Consider the following 20,378-nt stretch of genomic DNA (forward strand, 5'->3'; position numbering starts at 1 on the left):
CATACTACATAGTATTTTGTGTTAGGAGCACATGACACAAAAAGCCTTAAGTTATATAATTGCATATACAAACTTCAAAATCATGGCCTAACAAAAAATTTAAAATTAATAAAATGTGCAAAGTATATCCATACTGAGAAACAAGAAAATGCAAATGCTGGAATTTAGAAATAAAAACAAGCTGCTGAAGGAACTCAAGATGAGCAGCATCACTGGGAGCCTGATACAGTTATTTGACCTGAAACATTGACAATTTTTCCTCCATGGATGCTACTTGACTTGCTAAGTTCCTTCCCATTTTTTTGCTCCCCATTTCTTACCTCTTCTAAAGTGCTGTCTCCAATTTTACCTCCACTTTTCCCATGTGCCTTCAAAATCTCTCTCAGCCCAGTTCCTGCACCATGACGAACCTGATATTAAAAAGTAAACAGATGCATCACAATCCAATGATTCATTTTTCAATTTATTGCACATATTAATGATGAGTAATAACTCCCTCAAAACTAAGTAGTAAACTCGAAGAACTGGGTCTCAATACTCTCTTGTACAATTGGAACCTGGATTTCCTCACTTGTAGACCCCAGTCAAAACATCTCCTCCATAATCTCCATCAGCACAAGAGCAGCACAGAGCTGTGTACTTAACCCCCTGCTCTACTCGCTTTATATCTATTAATGTGTGTCTAGGTAAAACTCAACACCATATACAAGCTTGCTGATGACACCACGGTTGAGGGCTGTATCAAAGAGGGTGATGAAACAGCATTCAGGAGAGAGATTGAAAACTTGGCTGAGTGGTATAATAACAACAACTTCTCACTCAATGTCAATAAGACCAAGGAGACTTCAGGAGAGGGAAACCAGAGGTCCATGACCCAGTCATCATCAGAGGATCAGAGGTGGAGAGGGTCAGTAACTTTAAATTCCTGGGTGTCACTATTTTAGAGGACCTGTCCTGGACCCATCATACAAGTATTATCGTGAAGAAAGCACAACAGCACCGCTACTTCCTCAGGAGTCTGCAGAGGTCTGGCATGTCATTGAAAACCTTGGCAGACTTCTGTAGATGCGTGGTGGAAAGCATGCTGACTGGCTGCACTGGGAACACCTACACCCGAGTGGAAAATCCTACAAAAGGTAGTCGATTTGGCCCAGTACCTCACGGGTAAAACCCTCCCAAACATTGAGTACATCAACATGAAATGTCGCCGTAGAAAAGCACAAGTATCAAAAGATCTTCACCACCCAGGCCATGCCCTTTTCTCACTGCTGCCCTCAGAAGGTGTTATAGGTGCTTCAAGAGTCGCACCACCAGGTTCAAGAACACATACTGCCCCTCAGCCATCAGGCTCTTGAACAAAAGGGGATAGCTATACTCATTCAAGAACTCTATTATATTGTTACTTCATGCTCGTTACTTATTACTATTTATTTATATCTGTATTTGCATAGTTTGTTTACAGTAAACAGTTCCTGACGTTTACAGTTGTTGTTCTATAGATTTGCTAAGTATGCCCGCAGAAAAAGAATCTCAGGATTGAACTTTGAACTTTAATGCTGTTGGAACAGACTACGTACAGACTTCTAACATAACTAGGTAGCAGTTAAACACAAAGAGCTGTTCTGCAATCTCTGGAACCCAATGAAAATTATTCCAAAATGGAGAAAAGATTATAACTTTGGCTTTTTAAAATGTTCTTGGACACAGTGAATGATTTTAGCTGCGTGAGTCATTTTGTTATGACACAAAGTACCTGAATTATAGTGAAAGAATGGAGCTGGGCATTTACACTCCAAAGCTGAATATGCTCAAAAATCTTCATCCTAATATTTTTACATGAAGTGACATTATTTTAAAAAATCTATAATTTCACAAACTATGTACTTAAAATTTTAGTTAAATAATAAGGCTTTAAAATTCATCTTTAAAAATCACATTTTAACTTCATGAATACAGTTGGAAGTTCCCACTTTTAACATAGATCAATTAATTCCATACTCCATATACATCAATGACTTGTTTGTGTTTATCTACTGAAAGGAGTGGAACATGATAGAAAAGCATGTTAAGTAGTTCAAGTTTTACAAGGACCACCTACAAAAAGAAAACCTAGATCTAAAAATCTGGCAATCATAATTTCCTGCATTATCCATTCTTAAGTCCAATTGGACATCAATTTCAAAATATAATATTTGAGAAACTTAACATAGCATACTAGTGTTAGCTGTAATAAACAGGGCCATCTGTACTTAACTAATATTGCACAATCTTAATATCTCACGAGGTACACAAGCATGTAAACAGCATTTTTTCAACCCATTTTTGGCTGCTGCACCTGCTTCACTGGGAATTTATTATTTATGATCCTGCTGGTATTACTTCCTGTAACTAACAAGAAAAATGTAATGCACTATTTGATGGTAAATTAGAATAATAGTTCTGATTTGAGTTTAAAGTGATATTATACAAATAAACTAGTACAGTTGTGAATAAATCTACAAGACTATCACAATTATCTTACCTCCCATGAAGGGTTGAAGAGATCGTTGCAGAGTTCTTCACAAAAACTTTCCAATGGCCATTCATTTAACTGAGTGGGAACATTATTTGTTAATACACATTTATCATGATTGGCAAATCATTAATCAATCATTGTAAACTATCTTAACAATATATTATGTAAGCAAATAAGGGGGTTTTAAAACCTTCCTTTTTTTTCTAGCATTATAAATCAGAAATACCAAATTAGAAAAATGTATCCAGTGTTGAATCACTACACATAATTCTAAAGATCATAAATTTTCATCTCACCTCATCAAATGAGGAAGAATTGTCAAGAACATTGTCAATCAACACTTTAGATTCAGTTGCTGCTTGTTCAATAACAACGTTTGCAAGTTTTCTGCGTTTTTCTTCTGGCTCCATGTCAACATTATCATTGCTGTAAAATAAAGATTGGCAAAGCTCTTATGGTTGAATTTTTTTCATTTCAGTTAGGTATATTTGTTAATTTGGCATGCAATTGTTTAATTAAAGCAAACGGTAGCATTTCCAGCAATACGGTATCTTTTTTTTCTACTGTTTCACAAAATATGATGTACCCATGGACCAACCTATTGTTTGAATATAGATTTGGAAATGTTGAGTAGATGGGTTCATAAAGCTGTAGCTATGGGTCTAACTGTTTAACACCAGGAACTAATACTTGCATAATTATTAATGAAAATTCTGAAATACAATATTGAATTGATATGTGGTATTAACTGAATCAGCATAATGCTTTAATTAGGCACTATAGGTGCTAATGTTGGTTCCAGAATGTAGCACGTATACAGTACATTTAAGTATCAGAGGGCAAACTGCTGTGAGCCTGTTTTGAAGGGTTGGACAGGAGGGTAAAAAAATAAGGAGAGGATCTGTATAGATGACATGAAAAACAAAGCTTTTCACTATACATATGACAATAATACACCAGTTACCAATTTCATTCAACATGAAGATCTCTGTTCCTACATTGGAATCAATGAGGTAGTTTAATCCCACATCAGTATCAAAATTTAACTCATGGAGTCTAATAACTAAAATTTCTGAATTATGAAAAGTGGTTAAGTGGCTTCAGTCTTGCCATTCTTAAAATGATTTTGGCTGTATTTGACTTTATTGTACAAATATCAACATTGCAAAATTCCTGCAATATTACACAAGTTTAAATGTATTACTGGATACAATTCTAAAATCCAACAAAGAAAATGAAATGTGCAATCTATACAAGTTATGGCAAGTCTACAAATATAATCAGTTGAAAAAAACTCATACATAAAGAATAATGCATCCACTTACAGGGACAATCAATGAACAGAACAGAATTAGGTGGGATAAAAAAAAATTCTGGTTTTAAAAATCTATTGAAGTCATCAATATGCAAGGCTAACATGTGATGGAAAGCACCTTTCCATGCTGCTGCAGAAGATGCCCCATCTATTTTATTTTTAACATTTTCACTTTCCACAACTCAAAACCTCAAACTTGCTCGATGAAAAAACAATTTGCACAAGAGCCTCTACAATTCAAGGGCAAACACTTTACAGAGCACCCCATTTAGTTCACAAGTATGACTGCATATCTGGATGCCTATTCCTTAGGTTCTCCTCTGCACTCCCAAATCCAACCTCTGCACCTTCTGGCTTTCTCTTTCCCAAAAAAAAAAGACAAGTTCAAAAAAAAAAAGCACTTCCATCTTCAGCTTGGATACTCTGCAACCTTTTGCATTCATCAGTTTATGTGGATTTTCAATTTATTTGTTTCATTTCATTCACTCCATATTTGACTTAAGTTCAGTTAATTAATCATCTTTCATTAATATCAGCCTTGATAAGAGTGGATATGGAGAGGATGTTTCCTATGGTGGGAGAGACTAAGACCAGAGGACACACTCTCAAAATAGAGGGGCATCCTTTTAGAACGGAGATGAGGAGGAATTACTTCAGCCACAGAGTGGTGAATCAGTAGAATTCTTTGCCTCAGGCAGCTGTGGAGGCCAAGTCTTCATATATACTTAAGGCAGAGATTGACAGGTTCTTGACTGTTCAGGGCATGAAGGGATAAGGAGAAAGCAGGAGATAGGGTCGGAGAGAAAAGTTGGACTAGCCATGATGAAATGGTGGAGCAGACTTGATGGGCCAAATGGCCTAATTCTGCTCCTATATCTTATGGTCTTAAGGTTTCTTTTCCTATTACTACTCTCTTACTCTGCCCTGTTGTCCCTTCAGTCACTCAACCTTTCCTGCAATTTATCCTTTCAGAGACCTTTCCATTTTTCTCCCCTTCTACTTTCTTTTCATTTATCAAATTGCTTAGCTCTAATTCTTCCTAGAAAAGTCACACTGGATTGAAATGACAACTCTGGACTAAATTCTAGCAGTTCTTCAAAATGTCATCAGTCTATAAACAGCAAGCATTTGTAAATGTAAGCAAATTTGGGACTTTAGCATGTGTTTATTTATATGCAAAATTGATGTTTTTTTTAAACAATGGAATCTCATCAGCTATTCTGCTCACCAGCTTGCTGGCATTTCCCAGCAATTACTCTAGGGTAGGTGTGAGAAAGAAAGGAAGGTTCCATCTGTTTATTTATTGAAATAACTTAAAACCATTATTTTAGGAGATTGCTTTTAAAAGCAAAAGAGTTCATTTACTTTCCTTTCAAACCATTCATTTCATTTTAATAAGCTTTTGAATGCTTCTCAATATTCCAGGTATAAATAAATTGCAATCTGGTTATAAAACAAGACATCTTTTCTTAGTTATCAAAGAAATATAGTAATTAAATTTGAATAATGAGCGATTCAATTGTAAGCAAGGTATTTTAGTCCGCAAGGACCAACAGTGACTACTCCCTTGTAATTAAAAAGTCAGTTAAAATGAATTCTCATCATCTAGCTTTTTACCAAATATAATTTTGCCCACTTGCAGTACTTAAAATACACATCCAATTGCTCAATTAGACCATGTATAAACACATTTACCTTCTGGTTTTCTTCCTAATCTACTGCTACTGAATTGCTTCCAATCCAATATTGACACATCTGCTCTTGTACAACAGAAATTTGTCTCTTCACAATAATTGTATCATAGTGAACACTAAAAAAATCTTAAAGTTCTACTGTATAGCTGAACTATTACCATTTTACATCAGATGGCAGAGCTTTACAAACACTTCAAATTGGTCCTCTCCAAATATCCTTCCTCTTCTTTGCCAGAAGGTATCACATGTTTATAATGGCTCCTGAACAATCTTTCATACTCTCATGGCCATTCTTTGTACAAATTCTGACACTGACTTTTGGCAGTCTATTTGAATGATTTAGCTGCTGAAAAAAGTCAACTGTAATTCAGACCTCTTACAAATTAGGTGCCCACGTTCTTTACAGCTGGAACCAATGCAAAAAAAGTCACAAGTTAATTTTGACTTTCACCGATTGGGTAATTCTGGCTATTCTCCCCACCCCCGCATCTAGCTTCAGAACAGTTTCTAACATTAGCAAGATGAAATTAAACCCATCTGAATCTTTATTCTTCATATAAATTTTTGATTTTAATTAAGTGAAACACAGATATTGGTTCAATTTTTCTTATTTTTGAATTAAGTTTCCCATTTAATGAAATCTCCCATTAGGTTTTTCCACATTAATTGAGTAATTTAAGAATGCCTCCCCCTCCCAAATCAAACTGCAGTTGTAACAAACAGTAGTACAATATACTTTCTAAAGCTGTGGGTTTAAATAAAAGAACACCTAAAAGTGTGTCAGAAAAATGTGTTCAGATAACTAGTGTGCATGGTTCAAGTGGAATACCTTACATTATAAAGCAGGAAATTTCCAACAACATAAGAATTGGTGAGTAATGTGCTTTCCATAATGAAACAGAGCTCCACTACTTGAAAGTGTGCTCTAGTTTCTATAATGAACAAAAACGTATTGCTAAAAATTGAGAATTCTACAATGGAATTTTGTCAGTGCAAATATCACAAAATTAAATCTTGAACTACAATGTCATACTATAGAATCAATCTATGGCTTTTCCATTTATTATTAACTTTTAGTATTATTCAGCACAATTTAAAACATAAGCAAGTCGTGTACATACCATTTTTCATTGTTTGCATTTCCTTCTGTGGTATCTCTGGATCGTTGCTTAGCAAACAGCTTAGCCATCCTCTTTGCTTTATTTTTCTGCCTACTGCTCATTCCGGGTTGAAATTCAGCTTCTATTAGATCAGCAGCCTGAACAAGCTGCAAGCAGCAGGAGAAACATGTTAACCAGCATGATAGTCAAAATCACAATGTATACAGTGCTGTCAAACAAAGCATCCTATATAACATTGCACAACAAGCTATTTTTAGTCTGGTGTCGTTAAAATGTCAAATTAATAGTTATTCTCCCCCCCCCCAATAAAATATAAATCAAAGGATATATTGCCAGGACAATAAAATTCTGATTTCAGCATACACTCTGATTTCCCTACACATGGCCAAAGAAAAACAATCTGGTATTAAAACCACACAAATTATAACACGGATTGAAAATGGTTGCAGAAATCTAAGTGGCACACTGACATGCAGTTAAGTCACACAGCCTATAAAGTCTCAGTTTTTCTTCCTGTGAGAGCAGGTGGTAAGTACACTTGGCAGTATTAGAGCTAAAGAGAATAATTATCAACAGAATTTCTTGCCTCATGACTACTATACAACAATATAAGCTACCTGCAGGTTTTTTGAGCAAGAGGATAGTTTTCTTGCTAAACAATCAGAGAGTGGAATAAAAAGCCCTCTCAAATCCATATGCAAAATCTAATTATGAATGAACAGAGATTTCATGTCTGCAATTTTTCCGTAACTTTCCAGAAAGTTTAAAAAAATAAGAAAGTAGTTGACCATTTACATTCCTTTAACATTATAAACTTCTAGCAAATCGATTAGATTTTGTCCAGTAGGTGCATTCCAGGAACTTCCAAAAGTTACTTCTTTTTGGATTAAACAACAACAAATACAATGTTTTATTTTATGATTTATAGAACTTCAATTCCATATCTGGTTTACTTGCCAATATCCTAACTAATTCAAATTTATTCTATTGCAGTAAAACTGTCTCCAAAATGTAAAATAGCAGAATCCAAATTCCTTCTTCAACCCAAAAGCAATAGCACAGAATAAGGACGGAATAAGTAACCTATATTTTTGTACACCTGTGCACAGACTATGTGAAATCTCAGCCAAGAGTACAGAGACACTAGACACCATCACCAAGTCTTCCTCAAGAAAAGGAAATGTTGCCTTAAACTACCCACAACTACTTCCTAATAACAGCTCATATAGGCACTAGCACAAACCTTGCACAATATAACTACTGATGATGTGAAGGTCATATACCTAACTAAAAAGTTGAAAACTAAAACTGAAAATACAAAATTCTTATTTTTTTTGGAATGCCCCATTAAAAAAAAATCATACTCAAGTTATTCAATACTGATACTGCAGTATTTTAATTGTTCAAACTATACCTATTTTCCATGTTTCTATATTCCATTGGGAATCTAACAATAGAAGGTAGAAAAGCAAGGATCCAAAAGATAGTTAGTCTTGTATGGATCCTTATCTTTCTATCTTCAGTTTCTTTTTCCTTCTACTGGACTAAGCCTTTTGTAGAAGTAGAATAATATCCAAAAAACAGGAGATTATAATTTAAGGTAGTCCAACATGCCACATAATAATGGTTTCCAAAATTGGAAAAAGGTGGAAGTTGAAGTGGCCGTGACCAATGAAAACTCAGTAACTAGATACTTGTGTATGTCCACAATTAAATTCAATATCATCAGAAACCATTTGGTGAAAGTTCTGGATAGAAATGAGGCTACAAACCAAATGTGTTGGCACCAAACTTCTGGATTTATTAGTAGTTATCAAAAGCAAACTGAGAGTTTTCAAAATGCACACTTCAAAAGATAATTGTTGTTAGGAAACAATATTGGAAACACTACTGGTGTTCTTCAATTTCTCAAACTTCTTCTATGTTAATTTTCATCCATCTTTAAATCTAATTACAGAAATTACTTCGGGCAATTGTTTCCTTCTTAAAAGTATAATTAAATGAGCAATTCAAGATCAGATAATGGACACCACAAAAATATAGGACATAGGACTTTTACTGCATTGAGAACATTTATAAATTCTATTCCCACTACAGCAATGGAAATATCTAGAAGATGACCAATCATTCTTAGCAAACTAGTTATAAAATATGATTCCACAGTTAGATGAACCAATTGACCAATCGAAACTTAATGACACCATTTTATTTTTGAAACATTTTACCTTGAATCAGTAACGAGGGCAGGCAGGCAAAAGTATCCTGCTCTCAGCAGGATATTAAGTAGATATGTATTTGCCAGTTGTGGAAGATTTTTAGTATTAAATAATTATACTAATTGCATTTGTGCAGAGTACATAGCATGAAAAAGCTAATAAATATTTATAACAGAATGCTGGAATAATGTGGCATTCATTCTCTTGATGAACATATCAAGGGACAAGTGCTATCATATTGAGTAGGAGAAATAGAAAATAGTCACATATGGAGCAACCAATGTACTGTCAAATAGGAGGTGTTCTCAAATAGTAAGATCAGACAGCATCTAAGCCACTCCTATCCCTCTATACAACTTAATACACATTTCTTTTCTAATTCTGACCAAGGATCATCAACCAAAAATGTTAACTCTGTTCCACTCATGTTCCTTCCCTTCATCAGGAAGGGTCTTGGTTTGAAACTTCAATTGATTACACTTTTTCATAGATGCTGCCTGGCTTACTAAGTTCCTCCAGCATTTTGTGTGCGATCTCATTATGAAAGACCATTCAGAGCTCTGGATTTTCCACAGAGAGGAAAAAAAAAAAATCCTCCAACTCTTTAAAGTTCCTTCAGAATCTGGTATAACTGCACGGTCACTTCATATACTGTTTCTGAAAGCCAATGAATAAAGGTCCGAACTTCTCATTTGTTCTTCAACAATTCCATCCCTGGAATCATCCTAGTGAATCCTCTCTCAACTACCTCTGATGTAAGAACATCCCTCATTGAGTAAAGGAGGTCAGTTCCTGCAGCTGTAGCAAGATTTCATTACTTACTCTATTCCCTCTTGCAATAAATATCAGCCTTTCAGATGGAGATCCTAATAACTTGAGATCATTATTAACCTACACAAGTTCCAAATCATAACCAGAAGCTTGGCTTCATTTTAATAGATCCACAATAAAAACACATATACTTCGCAAAGAAGAGAAAAAAATGATAAGGACAGGCAGACTAAGCTACAAGAAGCACAAAAGAAGCCAAACCCACTGCATGATTCCTTGAGCTCAAACAACCTGAGGTTCTACCTACAGGCTGCTTCAGTACTGTTGGAGTTGGAGAGGGATTATAAATGAGATCTTCATCATTAAACAGCTCTTCAGTGTTCATTCCTAGAGCTGCTCCCATGTCAAGGCCTAATTTCTTTTGCAACAACTTTCTCTGATGAGCTATTCTTTCTTTATGATCAATATCTCCTGGAACAAAGCACAAAGGGAATTAATTATTGACAGCTGCATAGGAAAAATACAAATCCCAGGTCTGATACATTATGACATCACAGAGCCTCTTTTTGATTTTTAGTCTCAGTTATCAATGAGCATGTATTATTCATCACTAATGTCTATACAGTGATTCTACCATAAAATAGCTTTCCAGCAGTTTACAAATACTAAGAAAACAAAGTTCTAAGGAATAGAAAGTTTAGTTCAACAGATTGCAGGAAAAGATGGCTCACCCACATGCAAAGCTGCAAGTTCAATGCTCTGCAGATACCTTATCAATTACATTTAATCTCAAACACTGTTTTACTGATTACCCACATCATTCTAAATTCACATTTTTCAGCTTGCAGACTACCAGCTATTTGACCATTATTGCCACATCAAACAATGGAAAACTCTCACATGCAATGATCTTTTTCCACTGTAGAACCGTGCACACATAATTTAGTGCAGCAGCAATTAACTGATGAGGTCAGGTATGACTGCAAGTTGTAGCCTTGAAGGAAACCAAGAAAGCAGACTCAAAAAAAAATGTGGCAAACTTATATCTAATCCTCCTATACCCATTTTGCCCCTAAACATAGTCTGATTTACAGATGGTACAAGCATGCACTTTTTGCCATTGTTTCTTGTTCTACAACATTTAGACATTTTTACTTCAGATAGAAGAACAGTAATCTGATTAGGCAGTACTGAAAGGCAACTACGAATTCTAAATTACACACTTATAGGCACCAGCCCAGATAGCAAATCCGCATCTAAAATAGGGAAAAGTAAAATGGATGACCAAAAGAGTCAGACAAGGACTGTGGAAGGACAGTCCACAGGTTGTAATGCATGCTGTATTGGGAAGCTTAACTGAAAGTCTGCTTTCAGTATATCAAGGAACACGGAGGAGTTCAGTATCTTTTGGATAAAATAATCAGCATGAAACAGCCTAATCTTAAAAAAGTATTAATCATATTACTTTTAAGAAACAGTGTTGATTTATTGGATATCACTAAATCTTTTGCAGAACATTCCTTACTCTTAAGATATGAGGAAGTCTTGAATTTTCTTAGTTGCTACTCAGGTGGCCCACTGACCTCAAGCCCTATTAATGCACATCACTGTAGGGAACCAGATGAGGCTAAATTGAGAATTACTTCAATTTGTTTTGGTAGCCTCTGCTCAGTGGCTGTGGCCTACAACCATCAGGCTGGGCTCCTGGAATGGTTGCAGCACTGAACTGGTTTTGTGGCTGTGGAGTCACTTTTGGGAATTCTGTGGTTCTGTGCGTTATTTGTTTACTTTGTTGAAAGTTGTTCTTTGAGCTGCTACATCTGTCCCAAATCTATACCTCGGCTACAAAGCACAATGGAGAGCATCCATCGCTGTGTGGTGATATTTCTATACTACTTGATGTGACTCCTATTAATACTCAAAACACACAGAACAGGGAAATACTCAAGAACTCAAGATCCTTACTCCAGTTACAAACCTACCCCCCAATTCTAATGGCTGGATGTCTGGACCCCAATACGGCCACACATCCAACCAGCCCAGATCTTCACTCTGGCTGCACACTCCATTTAGCCTCTGGACCTCTGCTCACATTCTGGACTAACAAATGAACCAGATGTTAGACCATCAGGATTTTCAAATAACTGGATGCTGCATTATCGGAGTTATTCTGTACTACCATGGACAATGCATCTGCAATGAGTGTATTGATCAGAATAGGGAGCAAGCTTTTCCCTTCACGGTGATTCTTTAACCACTACCTACAGGTGCAGGCTAACTTGATTGGCAGTTGTTCTACCAAGTCTCTTAATAAAACCCACTTAATGTTTCCCACTCACACACATACCATGCTTCTACTATACACTGTGCTTCTTCCAAGAGATATCCAACATGGAACAGTACTGATTATTCATTAGCAAGCAGCAACTGATAATTAGTATCAAATCTCCATGTCTGAATTTGACCAGACTTCATTTTATCTGCAATGATATTTCGAATTCCCAGCATCTTGTCTGGACTGAATGACACTATGCTATCTAATGCTATCATCTACAATTCCCTGACCAATTGCTAGTGCAGGATATGCAGAATAATGACAGAACGGTCTCCAGCATTTGCTGGAAAAAAAATGTGGATTATGCCAGTATGGCAATGCAAAGCAGTACTATACCTGTCTCCTGACATCTCGAAAGGCCAAGAGAATCACTTTGGAGTGCAATTTGGGCAGGACAGACTTTTAACATGTCTGAATCAATTCAAGGCTAAGTTTCATGTTGGGTGGAATGCATGGTTTATATTTACTACATCTTATCATAGCAGTTTGGTACAAAAAGGAAGCATGCAGGATATCAATCCAACTGGTCAGAAAATACTGTTATCTTTCAATCAAATGCTATCAAGCAGCATTTGATTGAATTCCAACAGGTAACCTGCCCTAAGCATGGAGAAGAGAACTGAATTCTGGATTAGATGAGAAATATCAAGATATCATGAGTGCATTAGACCAGGTGCAGTCAAAATAAATAGAAGATATATCGCAATCACTATCTGTGAATTAAGGATGTAGAATGGACTGTCATCAGTTTGAAATTCCATATATGCTGATTTACCTATTGAATGATTTTAATTTAGCATCCTAGCATTATCAGTATTTTGCTTTGGCATGGTTGCAGTTATTGAAGGCCACTGTCAATCTCAGTTCAGCTTAAGACAGCTTTAGCTGCTTCATTAATGACCATCCCCTCTCGAAGTGGGAATGTTTGCTATTCACTGCAATGCTTGAATAGATTCATAAAATCCCAGTAAAGAACACCATATATTCACATGCAGCAATATCCAGATAATAATCAGGTGCTGATAAACGGCAGGTAACACACAAGTTGAGGGTGATGGCCAACAAAGAAGAACTTAGCCATTCATGTTAGCAAATCTTCTATCAGTCTCATTTTGGTAATACGACGACTACAACAACAGATCAGAAGCCGATTCATTCCTCAAAAAAACTTTCTACAATTCATGAGTCACAGAAATGTATACTTGCGTACTTTCCATTTGTGTAAATAACGAAACTACAACACTTATCCAGTCTAATTAACTTCCCATTTTCCCCAGGTTTTAAAGATTAGAAAAGAAATTAGCTTTATTTATCACAAGTACACCAAAACATATAGTGAAATGTGTCACCTACAGCAACAACCAACACAGTCCAATGATTAAGGGCAGCCTGCAAATGTTGTCATGCTTCTTGTGCCAATATAGCATAAACACAACTCATCATCTGTAACCTGTGCTTCTTTGGAATGTGGGAAGAAACCAGAGCATCCAGAGGAAACCCGGGCGGTCTTGGGGATAATGTGCAAACCCCTTACAGACAGGAAATGAATCCCGATCACTGGTGCTGTAAAGCGTTATGCTAATCAGTAAGATACTGTGCTGCCCTATGCTACCCTGTCATATCATGTCACTTTCAGCATTCACGTGGTGCTCCTATAAAGTTATCTGCAAGTTGCACATCATTAAGACCTGAAAATAGATTGCAGTTCCTATATAGTCATCTGTTCAACATCATGGATTTCTTTGCTAATAGCATGAGCATCATGTGGATTTCATGTGGTTAATGATTAATCATTACACTTTCTCAATGGACGAACGACAGATGTTAACAATGTCCATGTTTCATGGATGAATAATAAAAATTGCTGAAGATTAATTGAACAAAAACAGTATGTTGCAAGGATAGAGTAAAACCAACAATGGTTGCAATTGATATAAATTTCAAACCAAGTACATTATTCATATAAAACTTATCTTCTAATTAGGTAAACTGAATTAGTAACATACCTGTTTTTTCATGTTGGATTTCAAACTCTGCGCCAGCAGAGCCAAGCAGGGATGCTCCATGTTTCAAGAGTCGTGATATGTCAAATCTATCAAAACTCAAACGATCCAAAGACGTTTCATCTGTTGGAATTTCTGAAACCGGCTCTAAAATTAAATTCCACAACGATTAATCATAATTACACAAATAAATTCTACATTTGACAAGTTACTTTCTGATAATTAATTCTAGACTGAGCATAATTAGATGCAAATACAATAAACAAATAAACCCTACATTAGCTATGTGAACAATCAAGTTTGAATTCCACAAACTTGTCTTTGTAAAACAAGCATTACATCTGACTTATTCGGGTTTTTTTAGATATGCATACTCTGTGGTAATCGTGTGCAAGTGGGGCAGTCAATTTTTTACATAAGATGGATGAGATACCAAATCAACCAAACTATTTTGTTATGAGTGATGACAAGCCTCTTCCGTAACTAGTACCTCTTATGCTTTGTGTCAAGAGAAGAGCCCCTCGCTGCAAGGTACCAAGCTTCTGGCCTCCACTGCTTATGGGGCTGATCAATTTGAACCTCTCATTACTGGATCTTCCAGAACATTGATGGTAGACTGCAAAGCTTTAGCTCATCTGCGGATTTAAGCCATGTCTGCTGTATGTTGGCTTAGAAACCAGAGAAACCATAGAAAAACTACAGCACAGAAACAGGCCTTTTGGCCCTTCTTGGCTGTGCCGAACCATTTTCTGCCTAGTCCCACTGACCTATAGAAACCAGCTTTTGTTGTTTAACATTGTTACATCTTTGTCATAGTAGTATCTAATACATTTGATCCTGTTGCCAGTTTGTTCTTCTGCACGTTATATACTAATATTATTCTCCTCAAAGTTAAAAGTAAAAAAGTATATGTATGTCACCACATACTACCCCAAGATTCATTTTCTTGAGGGCATTCACAATAAATACAAACACAACAGTTTCAATGAAAAACTGCACATCCCAAAGAAGGACAAGCAACCAATGTGCAAAAGACAACAAATTATGCAAGTACAAAAAAGAAAATAAAACAAAATAATCTTAATAAATAAGTAAATTGAGAACATGAGTTCTAGAGTCCTTGAAAGTGAGTCCATAGATCGTGGAATCAGTTAAGTGCTGGAGTGAGTGAATGAGCATGATAGTTGAGGGGCAATATCTGATCCTGAACCTCATGGTGTGGGAACTACTCTCCTGTATCTCCTTGGCAGCAGCGAGAAGACAGCATGGCCTGGATGGTGGAGATCTTTGATAATGAATGCTGCTTTACTGTGACAGCACTCCTTGCTCAATAGTGGTGAGGGCTTTACCTGTGATGGACTGGGCTGCATCCACCATTTTTTGTAGATTTTCTGCTCAAGGCATGGACGTTTCCATACCAGACTTCCATGCAACTAGTCAGTATACTCCCTACCATGCATCTACAGAAATTTGTCAGTTTGGGATGGCATGCTGAATTTTCACAAAATTCTACAAAAGAAGAGGTGTTGCTGTGGCTTCTTTCTAATGGTTTTCATTTCAGAGGATCTAACCCAGGACAGAATCTCTGAAATGAAAACACCAAGGAATTTAAAGTTAATGACCCTCTCCACCTCTCATCCCCCGATGATGACTGGCTCATGGACCTTTGGTTTCCTCCACCTTTGGTTTTGCTGATGTTGAGTGAGAGGTGGTGGTTGTGGCACTATTCAGCTAGATTTTCAATCACCTTCCTATGCTGATTCGTCACCACCTTAGATTCAGTTAACAACAGTAGTGTCATTGGTATACCTAAAATATGGCATTGGAACTGTACTTAGCCTGTAAGTTATGATTTCTGCAAGTCCATGTAGAGCTATTGCTTGACCAATCTATGGGATCTCTCTCACAAAATTGAGATTGGAATTCGACTGTGTGGAGAACTGGTCTGGAGCAACTCTGCCATCCTTAAATTTGTTGCATACGTTCATAAAAGATGGCTTGCCCAATTTGTTGGAACACAAAAACATTAAAAATGCAAAAGACTGACGAGGAACTGTCGTACAAAGAAATATCCAGGCTTAAAAACTCATTAAGAACATGACATGGGATAACGATCTAGTGTTAACAAACTAGTATAATCTCAAAAAATGAATATGCAAGATTGAAAGCAAAATTGTTGCTTCAACCACACAGTGCCACAAAAACTGAATATACTCGCTTTCCATGCTGTTACTAGTACATATCTGTACATCACAAAGTTATTAGATGTAATGAAGAAATTTATAATTTGAAAACCTATATGTTAAACCACTCATTTAACATAACAAGCATTAAACAGAATGTTTCAGAAAGTCTTCATGGACATATTCATTTCAGTAGATTACTTATAATTGTATCATTTTTGTATTGCATTTGTCTCAATTCAATATCATTAACCTGGTTAGAAATGGTTATTGGAATTATATACAAAGCCAATACCTTGTTTTAGCTTTGGAGTAGGGTTCCATTCATTTACATTCTTCACAATAGCTTCTACTGCTTGGCCAGCTGCAATGCGAGTGTCCCAATTAGGACTGCGTAAATATGTTAACACCTAGTTTTTGTTAAGAAGGAAAAAAAGTCCCATTTATACATATTTACAAAACATAGTTGACATGTAGTTTGATTTCATTACCAAGTAATGATTAACAATGCAGTAATAAGAAACAAAGTATATCTGCATTTATACATCATTGAGAAAGTCAAGTTCTGTTCTGCAATACAGTGGATTCTGATTAATTGGGCCATCAGTTAATAGGGGTAGCCACTTACTTAGGACAACTCTTAAAGAACACAAATCAAGAAAATAGCTGGGATTCCCTTTGGTTATAATCATAGTCATACTTTATTGACCCTGAGGGAAATTGGTTTTCGTTAAAGTTGCACCATAAATAATTAAATAGTAATAAAACCATAAATAATTAAATAGTAATATGTAAATTATGCCAGGAAATAAGTCCAGGACCAGCTTATTGGCTCCTATTATTTGTGATAATATTTAATTAGTTAGGGCAGGAGATATTTGCCGAACATTTTCTAACTAGCGTCAGTCACGTGCGTGTCACTACACTGTGCTTGGAGCAAACAATTTTTTTAAAAAGCATTACTTACATGTTTGTGTACAAAAAGCAGTGATTTTTGTCACTGATAGTTGGCACATAATAAACAGTAAGATAATTCAGAACTTTTTTGCCCATTGCTGTTTCAAGCATTCAGGGATGGTGTCGTGGTGGATCGACCCGATGCAAGGACAACAGTACCACAAATGCAATGACACACGCAATGCTTTCTCAAACTTTTACTCTTTATTCATAGCATGCTATGGGGAATATACAGACTGATCTCCTTAACAGGCAGTCTGGACACTGCCCCCGAATTACACAAGTCTCCACAATTTATAACATTGATCATTACAGGAAATCGTATGATTACAAGTTAAGATAATATTAGAATAATTTCAGTCACATGCTAAGATACAATTAGATGTAAGATCATCATTGGTTAGTTATAATTATTTTAAACCAAAGCTAGCCTGGATACAACATCAGTTCCCTATATTGACACCTTCCCCTTCTTCTGTCCCCTAGGCTATCCTTCCCATATTTAGCTATACCTTGAGATGTCCCTTCTGTATGGCCAGATAGAGGACAATGTCTAATACGTCACCTGTTGCTGGGTAAGATTCCTTTCTGACTTGTCCAACAACAGTAAGCTAAGGCGTCCATAAGGTGATCGATCATTAGTTAACCATTGTTCTTAGCATATACCTATCCCTCCACTCTATCAATGGAGATGCCAGAAATGGTCAGGAGTGAAAAGGAAATGATTTCACTACTTCAACAAGTTAGAAACTATGAAAAAAAAAGGTATTGACAATCATCTTGACTATTAAAATTAAAATGAAGATTTGGAGGATGCAATCGTTGAAAGGCATTTCACTATCTGCACTAAGTGCCTGTGCTGATTTTATTAATTTACAGATAATCAAAAGAATACATCAGCATACACTGAATGAATTCCACCATCGATAACTATTAGGAACTAATGTACAATTTTATAGTACTGTAGTAATTTTGATAGTTTCCTAATTTATTCTGTATTTCATTTAAATACATAATTTGTTACTCAGTTAAAAGGTAGTTTGCCTTTCTTAAAGGTTTTTAACTATTTCCATAAAACTGGCTAATTGGGGCAGCCGCCTAATTTATGTCAAAATGTACCAGTGCCATTGAGTCCTAATTAACGTGATTCCACTGTATATCAAATTTTGGAAATATTTAAGCCCACTTCATTTGTAAGGCCAGTGACGTTGTGGGGATGGAACTGGACACTCTGACGGTGGTGTCTGAAAAGAGGATGCTGTCCAAGTTGCATGCCATCTTGGACAATGTCTCCCATCCACTACATAACGTACTGGATGGGCACAGGAGTACATTCAGCCAGAGACTCATTCCACTGAGATGAAACACAGGAAGTCATTCCTGCCTGTGGCCATCAAACTTTACAACTCCTCCCTTGGAGGGTCAGACACCCTGAGCCAATAGGCTGGTCCTGGACTTATTTCCTGGCATAATTTACATATTACTATTTAACTATTTATGGTTCTATTACTACTTATTATTTATGGAGCAACTGTAACAAAAACCAATTTCCCTCTGGATCAATAAAGTACGACTATGACTATATGTCTAAGAAACATCTACAATGAACTTAAGTTGATTACAAATCTAACTTAAGTTGACTACGACTCTACTGCTGGTATCTATTGTGTTACAAATTGTTATAATAATTATGGCTTCCAAACTTAATGATTTAAACAAAAACTCCAATGTACAAGAAACTTGCAGCTTATTTTCAGGTTGAACTTGGAAAACTACATAAAATAGTTGTCAGTATTTTGTTGCTCCCTTCAATAATTATATTTGTATTATATGTATATGCAAATTACTGACATTTACATTGGTTAGTATTGTCGTATTAAGGTATCTCTGGTATATTATTTGCAAGTAATTGTGTTGTAAATGATGAAATCGCACTGCAATCCAGATAGTATCTCTTAAGTTAAAAATAGCATTAATGCAATCTACATGGCTAAAATAGCAAAGAGCTCACATGAAATATAGAAAGCCATGAAAAAGTGACAGCGAGGATGGGCAAAAGAAGGGTGGTAGTGAGTGAAGATGAAAAGGCTGTTAAACAAATAATAAGATTGTCTTGGGGCTGCTGACAGGTCCAACAATATTTTTTTTTGTCTGTACCTGAAGATGGTGATGGTAGGCTTCATTTCTGACCCACTTGGTACAGTATTGAAACACAATCAGTAAAGATTGTGTTTCCCAAAATGCCACAGTGGAACTTGTTCCCTGGAATTTCACTGCAGGTTGGCCCATTACCAATACAGTAACACAACTGCAATACCTCAATACCAATATGGTAATGCAACTACAATACTACTGCAATCCACTGGGCAGAGAGAGAAAAAACTAAAAATCTGAAGAGAAGGCAATTAAAGGATTTTTTTTTTAAAAACACAATATATACCACTAGGTTTGGCATTAAAAAAAAATCAGTCCCATCACAATGAACTGAAACTTCTGATATCCAAAAAGCTGATGTCAAGAATCTATCAACTTCCGAATTAAATATACCTAATGACCTAACCTCTACAGCCACCTGTGGCAAAGAATTCCACAGATTCACCAGCAGCTGGCTAAAGAAATTCCTCCTCATTTCCATTCTAAATAGAAGTTTCTCTATTCTGAGGTTGTGCCCTCTGGTCCTTTACTTCCCAACTAAAGGAAGCATCCTCTCAAGATCCATTCTGTCTCGGCCTTTCAATATTTGATAGATTTCAATGAACACCGCCCCCCCTCCCATTTTTCTTAGCCACAAAGCCATTAATTATCATCCAAATCACTGACATACAACGTAAAAAGCAGTCCCAACACCAACCCTGCAGAACACCACTACTCACCGGCAGCCAATCAGAAAAGGCTCCCTTTATTCCCACTCTTTGCCTCCTTGCCAATCAGCCAATGTTCTATCCATGCTAGTGTCTTTCCTGTAATACCACCAGCTCTTAACTTGTTAAGCAGCCTCATGTGTGGCCCCTTATCAAAAGCTTTCTGAAAATCCAAGTACACAACATCCACCAATTCTCCTTTGTCTGTCCTGCTGGTTATTTCTTCAAAGAATTCTGGATTTGTCAGGCAAGATTTTCCCTTAAAACCATGCTTACATTGGCCTATTTTATCATGTGCCTCCCTACCCTAAAACCTCATTCTTAACAATCGACTCCAATGTCTTTCAAACCACTGAGGTCAGGCTAACTGGCCTATATTTCCTTTCTTCTGCCTCTCTCCCTTCTTG

The 20,378-nt window shown here is 36.3% G+C and overlaps 1 protein-coding gene across 2 annotated transcripts in view; it reads right to left on the minus strand.

The window, feature by feature from the left end:
• The window catches only part of btaf1 (BTAF1 RNA polymerase II, B-TFIID transcription factor-associated), an 81,359-nt gene that overhangs the window by 47,195 nt on the left and 13,786 nt on the right, over nt 1-20,378 (minus strand). The window contains exons 3-9 of one of the 2 annotated variants that reach the window (XM_072239350.1): nt 16,449-16,563; nt 13,974-14,117; nt 9,940-10,103; nt 6,646-6,791; nt 2,812-2,941; nt 2,522-2,590; nt 321-410 (exon numbers count right to left, since the gene is read on the minus strand). In XM_072239350.1, coding sequence (XP_072095451.1) covers nt 321-410; nt 2,522-2,590; nt 2,812-2,941; nt 6,646-6,791; nt 9,940-10,103; nt 13,974-14,117; nt 16,449-16,563 — 858 coding nt within the window. Of the gene's footprint in view, nt 1-320; nt 411-2,521; nt 2,591-2,811; nt 2,942-6,645; nt 6,792-9,897; nt 10,104-13,973; nt 14,118-16,448; nt 16,564-20,378 lie in introns of both variants that reach the window. The other variant, XM_072239349.1, reaches the window with a different exon arrangement.

This window comes from Mobula birostris, chromosome 21 (assembly GCF_030028105.1).
Source record: "Mobula birostris isolate sMobBir1 chromosome 21, sMobBir1.hap1, whole genome shotgun sequence".
Lineage (NCBI taxonomy): Eukaryota > Metazoa > Chordata > Chondrichthyes > Myliobatiformes > Myliobatidae > Mobula > Mobula birostris.